Source organism: Lytechinus pictus, unplaced genomic scaffold (assembly GCF_037042905.1).
Source record: "Lytechinus pictus isolate F3 Inbred unplaced genomic scaffold, Lp3.0 scaffold_19, whole genome shotgun sequence".
NCBI classification, from domain to species: domain Eukaryota; kingdom Metazoa; phylum Echinodermata; class Echinoidea; order Temnopleuroida; family Toxopneustidae; genus Lytechinus; species Lytechinus pictus.
Window position 1 is genome coordinate 15,493,833 of NW_026974140.1, and position 7,852 is coordinate 15,501,684.

General features: G+C 36.4%; 1 protein-coding gene across 1 annotated transcript in view; it reads left to right on the plus strand.

Annotated features, from left to right (window-relative positions):
* The window catches only part of LOC129260819 (phosphoribosylformylglycinamidine synthase-like), a 28,045-nt gene that overhangs the window by 16,041 nt on the left and 4,152 nt on the right, over window positions 1–7,852 (plus strand). The window contains exons 17-22 of the mRNA XM_064114634.1: window positions 650–805; window positions 1,910–2,026; window positions 4,711–4,862; window positions 5,304–5,511; window positions 5,968–6,168; window positions 6,464–6,625. Coding sequence (XP_063970704.1) covers window positions 650–805; window positions 1,910–2,026; window positions 4,711–4,862; window positions 5,304–5,511; window positions 5,968–6,168; window positions 6,464–6,625 — 996 coding nt within the window. The remainder of the gene's footprint in view (window positions 1–649; window positions 806–1,909; window positions 2,027–4,710; window positions 4,863–5,303; window positions 5,512–5,967; window positions 6,169–6,463; window positions 6,626–7,852) is intronic.

Below are 7,852 nucleotides of genomic sequence, written 5' to 3' on the forward strand. Positions count from 1 at the left end.
TTTGTAAATGTGACCCTTTGTTTTCTACATTCTTATGTCACTTCATGAACTCCTCAAGCTGTGATAATTCAAGAGCTTGTAAATATTCATATAAACTTGTATAACAAAAATAGAGACAAATCACTTCAGTAAGGTCCAACATATAGGGGATTGGACATGCATATTTCATGAATAGCCTAGATCATGTTTACCTATTTTTCTTCATTTTTTTCCCATTCATTTTTTAAGCCATATAAATTTCTCCTATTCTTATAACATAATATTTTTTAATATTCTTTTTCTAAGTTAGGTTGTAAATGTATTAAAATCATTGACAGTATCATACTTTATTACAAAATGTTAGTGTAAATATCTCCTTAGGGACATTGATAGTATTTGTAATATAAACATCATTTACCTTAGAATTGACTTTTATTCACATTCCTTTATTCAGTAAGTTACAAGAAAACACTTATGCGGAAGTGGTTTATATTACAAAACCCTTTTGTGATATTCCCATTTGTTCAAGTACTGTCTTGAATGTAGGCTTTATCTATAGATATTAGAGGCTCTGCAGTTCTCCACTACTCGAGTCACATGATCCCATACAATATGCGGTCCATTATTCCATGAAATCAAGATATTCATATACATTTTCGTTCATATCCAGGTAACCTGTTGTATGTGGACCTCAGTGGTGGTCATCGAAGGCTTGGTGGTTCTGCATTGGCTCAGTGTTATAATCAGATAGGTGATAATGTACCTGATGTCAATGATGCTTCCCTACTGGCTGCAGCATTCAATGTCACACAAGAATTGATTACAGGTAAATAATGATAATTATTACTTATACAAGGCATTTTAGTAAATAAATTAATGTCATATTTCGCTTGCTACTTTCAATCCGAGACCAACAGGGTAAACATTTTCCATGTTCCCCTCTACGGGCTTTGCCCATAGGAATACTGTACAAAAACAGAGGGCAATATCGGCCATATTTCTGCCAGTGCGCTTGGCGCAGTAGGAACTGATTTTGATCGCTAATTTCAGTATTTGCGAAATCTGGTTGGAACCAGTTTGTGAACCAATGCATTGTAGATAATGCGCAGCCAGTGCATACGTATTCCCAGCTAATCAAACCCAAGCGCAAGATTTTTACGCAATAAGTGTATGTGCGCGCCATACATGATGCGCGACTGCACGGTAACAATTGAGTCACAATTGCTTAGCAAGGATTACTTCGCCAAATTTGTGAATAACCTGATATCAGAAGTAGTAATAAGCAAACAGGCATATAAATTGTTCCAAATAATAGCTTGAATTACACATTATACAGCTGTAGGTAATAATATTGATATTGACTGGCTCTCTTTCTAGAAACATCAAATATATTGCCCTTAAACCAATCATATTGCCCTCGTCTAAAGACTCAGGCCAATATGATTATGTTGCAGGCAACATATTTGATGTTCACCTCAAGGCCAGTCAATATTATATATAATAGTGCCAGTTTTTCCATGTCATGTGTGATAGATATGACAGTAATTGGAACTGCTTTATTCAGGTAATCATATTGACTCTTCATTCACTGATGGTTTAAATAAATTAATCCTTTTGAATGGCTGGAAAAAACTGTCACTAAATACTGTTTGTGAATGACAGCTTATTGGTCATGAAAAAAATCAAGAAATTTTCAGAACTTGAACTTGGAACTATGTGATTTAGTCTAGTGACATATTTGCTTGTAGTTCTGCATCATTTTCATGGCATTTTTGCAAGTGGATGAGAAATGTTGGTTTGCATTCTCATTCAAGATGGTTTCTTTACTGACTATTGGTGGGCTGATCATGTATCACAGAGAATGGTCTAAATTATGGTATCAATGTAGATCTAGCTACTAATGTTATATATGTTTACATTCTTATTTAAGATGGTCTACTTACTGCTGGTCATGATATCAGCGATGGTGGGCTGATCACATGTCTCATAGAGATGGCTTTTGCTGGTAACTGTGGGATTAATGTAGACCTACCAACTAATGATGATGGTGAGTGGACTTTGAATTTTAGTATATTTCAAGGAAAGGGTCTTTTAATGGGAAAGGAGGTTATGAAATGTAAAAACATATTATGATGTTTTGTCTAAGTACCTTGCATTTTACCTTATTAATGAATGGTTTGAGTAGATTTATTGACATCTCTCACATGGATTTCACTTTAGCTTAGTTTGCAATAAACATGGACAGACAGTTCTAGGAAAACTTGTCTTAGAGACTGCCCAAGTTGTCTTCCAGGAGAGCATGATCATTAGCTCTGGTTGTCTGGCAAGTTGCCAGATCTGACAACTTTCCTTGATTTTGATTGGTGGAGAATATCATCTGACAAATCCTTTGATGAAAGACTCCCCTGGAAAGGAGGTATCCGCACAGCATTGTTCCCGGGGACTTGCCTGATCTCTGGGGCAGTTTTCGAGTGGGAATTGTAACAGACAGTCTCCTTGTTAAGTTGTCATGTGTGGTCAAGCGATCCATACACAGAGCTGCCAACCATTACGTTTTTGCCGTAATCATTACGTTTTTTCATTCAAATTACGGCATTATGGTTTTTCTTTTCAAATTCCGTTTTTTGACAATTTTGATAATGTGTGTACATAATTGTATGTATGTGGAGTGCGTGTTGAGCCCACTGAACTAGAAATACGTATTTCTAGTTCAGTGGTTGAGCCCGAGATGAGCCTGGTATTTGCACGTGCGTAGTCGCCTGCCAGCCGGTTTTCCAACGCACTTTAATAATTTGATAGCGTGCACGTACATATACGTTAGTTGAATATGCGAGCGGCATGCATGGTACGAATCGCGATGTATAGCGACTGGTAAATACGTCTGTAAGGATGATGACGTCATCCAAGATGGCAACTTACGATGACAAACGAAAGGATCGAGGATGATTATGTTTTGATCATCATTTGAAAGGAAATAACAGTAACTGCGGTCTAAGGTACGATATTTCTGAATTTTATATATTTTATCTTAAATTTTCATGTAATTTCTTTCCTATAAAGTGATGTTTTATGTACAAAAAAACGATCCGAAAATTAGATTTCAGAATTTAGATCTAACGTTACTGCTAATACGTTGTCTTTACGCACGGGCCAACACTCTTCAGGTGATCGAGCCAACGTTTGTTCTTGCAGCGCAGAGCGAGGAGTACGATGAATTGGGTAGGGTAATTCCCAAATGTAGTAAGAGAAGAGTCCATTTGTAATGGAGGGGGATTTGGAGGTTTGAGGGAAATTATTATTCCATTTGCAAAATTTTACAAAAATACTCATCATATATATTAAAGATTGAATCATCAAAAGATATTTTTCATATACTTTAAAATTAATTGTTGTGATAAAGAAATGAAATTTTGAGGCTATTTTCTTGAATTGATTAATATCAATTCCCTTCGGATAACGGTACTGTCTGGTTAATTTTCATCAACTCGTAATCGTATCAAACAAATACGATGAATTCGGCTTTGAAAAGACCTGGAAAGCTCTTCATTGGCCCTTGAAGTAATAATTCTGGGTGATATTCAACATTTATTGATAGTTTCACATGATTTATACTAGAGAGATGTCCTACTGCCTTTGGAATTCATTAAAAAAGTCGGCACTTTAGCATTCAGTTTAGCAGGAATGGGAAGATTTCTTCCCCGGTTCTGGCGGCCTAGATGTCTGCTCTATAGTGCCGTCACTGCTGGGGATGATTGAGTGTGCGTGCAGTGTGATTGAGGCTGAGCTGTGCACATCGTGAAGTGATTTACGATGGGACTTTTGTGGAATGATTTCAACTTATCTATAGATCTATTTGAATTTTAGATTAGATTGATTTATGAATAATTTTTCTATATTTGTGGAATGTTACATGTACACTTCCATTTTATGACACTTTAATTTTAAAGGGTACTGTTTGGCAAAAACAATGTTACTTGGGAAGAGAAGTCTGAATTGATGTCAACTTTTTTTTTATATTTCTCTTAGTCTACAATTTGGTAGTTTTGTCAGGAAACTCAACATAAAACAATTAATTATTTTAGAAGTGGAAAGGAAGCCCCAGAAAAATGGGGCCCTAAAAATGTTCACCAGAACTGATTTTGGTGCCCCTGAAAGAATTTTTTCTCGACAGATCTTCACTTTGATAAGTGCCGGAATAGGTTGCACTACAAAATGAAAGGCCTACTTGTCATTTTTAGAAAAATTTGCCTAGGTGCCCATTTGACTAGAATAAAAGTGGCCTTCATGTCCTTTAGAATGGCCTTGATACCCCTTGAAATTTTGGGGCATCCAAGGCCACTTTGCCGGTTGCCCCAAGCTGAAAGTGCCCATTTGAAAATGGCCTTGCCCCTCTCAATTCTTAATTCAAGCCCTGCTACTGACTTAATTAAAATAAGGGTCCAATTTGTAACGCTCCGTTACTTAGCCCAGACTAGGCCTAGAGATTAACTTTTTTTAAATTGTTCACTGCATACATACTTTTTGCATTGGATGTTTGTCGCATGTCGTTTTAAGGTTCGTTTTAACACATTCCTTTTTTTTGTTGGAAATTCCTTTTTTTGGCCATAATGATTCCTTTTTTTGCTTGCACAAGGTTGGCAGCTCTGCATACATTTCAACATATTTGCATTTCAAGCATGTGTGTATGTCATGAATGTACCTAAATATAATCATGTTATGAATTAATTACAGCTAAACCACTTGAGTTGCTGTTTTCTGAAGAACTGGGTCTCGTATTGGAGACTACTCAATCAGATGCAGAGGCAGTGTGTAGGAGGTATACAGACCAAGGAATCACATGTAGTGTCATAGGTCAAACAGGGGGAGAATCAGCTGAAACCAAGGTAGGGGAAATTGAATTATTAATTGATATCAGCTCTAGGTCGAGCAGTACATCAATATAATCTTGTAGTTTCCAGACAGAAATTTAACATTCTGTCCTTCTAAAGAAAACATTATAATTAGTGATACACTAATACTGTGGCTAAATTGTTCATCTTAATTTAGAGTAAATATTCGTACCAAGATGTAAGTGGGGATATCAAAGTAAGTCTGGACAAGCAACTAAGAAATAAGAGAGATAAATTGGATGCTTGATGAAATTTTGACAAATTATCTGCCAGCACCATTGAAAAAGATTGCTTAGCAAAAAAGAGTTTGTATAGGTAGTGTTCAGGCTTTCAACCATAATGTCATTGAAAATGAGTTTGATTATTTTTTGCAGATTTAATAATCCCTAGTTCTTAATTCAAACACTGTCTGTCTTGTATATTCTTCATTCTAAGATTGTGATCAACATGAATGGCAATACCATCCTGGATGATTCTATGACACGCCTCCGTGATGTATGGGAAGCAACTAGTTTCCAGCTAGAACGCCTTCAGACCAATCAAGTTTGTGTTGTTCAGGAGGAAGCCCTGCTCAAAAATAGGAAAGCACCCCCGTACAAGCTGACCTTTGACCCTCAGCCGCCGACTCCAATCCAGGAGACAAGTGAGTTTATCGTCTTACTGAAATTAAAGCATGGCATTCTGTTTTTAAATGAACATGAATGTCAGATTTCAAAGTAGTGTTTATCGTTTCATCGAGTTTGCTGATCATACTACTAATTGCTCAAACATTTGGATTGGTGTGAACAGTATCTTAATATGAATTTTTCATTGCACTTTTCAGAATTTCTCTGATTAAATTCTTTATTTTGAACATGAAAATTTTGTAATTTCAAGTACTCCAGTGGGGGATGGTGAAGATGGACGATTGCAATCTGGAGTTGGGTCTCAATTGTGTATCTATAGAGTAGGAGTCAATTGAATCTCAATGTTTGGATTAATTTTAATTGCTAATTTTCAGATTGACCCCAGATATTTGTTCATAACAGAAAATATATTTATCAATATCCTATCAAAAATGAAATACTAAACAAATGATCCTTTTTTTTTCTCTCTCCAGACCGGCCAAAGGTAGCAGTGATCCGTGAAGAAGGAAGTAATGGAGATCGTGAGATGTTAGCATCGTTTCATATGGTAGGCTTTGAAGCTTGGGATGTCAATATGCAAGACTTAGCAAGTGGGACCTTATCTCTCAAAGACTTCAGAGGGGTAGCGTTTGTTGGAGGATTCAGCTTTGCTGATGTTATGGGTTCAGCTAAAGGTGAGTACTTTCAATCAAAGCTTTTATGATATTTCATGAACTTGATAAGCCTTAGGGCCAGGGGTCAAATGTAGCAGTGTCTTTAAAAAAACCTTGCCTCACATCCGCGGCATTGTTTTATGTATTATGTTGTTTTGTATAACTGTTATGATGTAATTCCAAAATCTTTTGATTCTTAATGTATGTATTTTGCTTTTAAGAGATGAGGAAAAGGATAAACTTGAATTTTAACTTTTTTTCAAGAGGTTTTAGATAAATTGTAGACTTTTTCATTGTTTCCTGGTTCCCTTATTAGGATGGGCAGCAGCAATCCTATACAACCCTGTAGTGAGAGGAGAGTTTGATGCCTTCAGAGCTAGATCAGATACCTTCTCATTAGGAGTCTGTAATGGATGTCAGCTGATGGGTCTACTAGGTTGGGTGTCTCCTGATCAAACACAGTCTGATGGTAACCAAGGCAAGTCATTAGATATCTTTTAGGTTGGGTGTCTCCTGATCAAACACAATCTGATGGTAACCAAAGTAAGCCATCAGATATCTTCTCATTAGGGGTCTGTAATGGATGTCAATTATTGATGGGTCTGCTAGGCTGGGTGTCTCCTGATCAAACACAGTCTGATGGTAACCAAGGCAAGTCATTAGATATCTTTTAGGTTGGGTGTCTCCTGATCAAACACAATCTGATGGTAACCAAAGTAAGCCATCAGATATCTTCTCATTGGGAGTCTGTAATGGATGTCAACTAATGGGCCTACTAGGTTGGGTGTCTTTCTGATCAAACACAATCTTATGGTAACCAAGGTAAGTCATCAGATATCTTCTCATTGGGAGTCTGTAATGGACGTCAACTGATGGGCCTACTAGGTTGGGTGGCTTCTGATCTAACACAATCTGATAACCTGGTAACCAAGGTAAGTCATCGAATATATTCTCGCTTGATCTGTTTAATTTAATCTACTCAAAATTTGAACTCTATGTGCTCTCATTTAACTTTTCTACAAACTGTTATCTTACAATTTCCTTCAACATCAAGTTTTGTTAAGCCCATTTAGTCAGTTGTGCTCAGACAAACCACTCTGGCTAGGACTAAATGGTAATTAGACCAAATGATGATTAGTCTAAGTAGTCATGAGACCATCTGGCAATATGACCAAGTTCAACAGGGAAATCTGCTGGCTTGTTCTTTAAAACCATGTTGGCTTTGAGATGAGGATTGGGTATCAAGGATACACATCTCTATCTTATCAAACATATAACACACATAATTTAAAGGGGTTCTTCCGGCTGAAAATACTTACATCTAAATAAATAGAGTAAAATTTGCAGAGCAAAATGCTGAAATTTCATCAAAATCTAATTACAAATAACAAAGTTATTGAATTTTCAAATTCAGCAATATTTTGTGAAAACAGTTTTGTGCATGTTGACATGAATATTCATTAGGTGGGCTGATTATGTCACATCCCAACTTTCCATACATGTGTGAATATGTCTCCCTTGTCATGAAATGAGTAGCTGCAATGAATATTCAATGCTCTAAATCAGTTATCAATACAATTTTTGTAGTTCTCAGAGGGAAAAAAATGAATATACCTTATTTCATATGAAAAAATGCAACAGAATCAGTGGGGATATGACATCATGAAGACATGCCTAGAACTGGTCACCGGAATATTGCAAATCT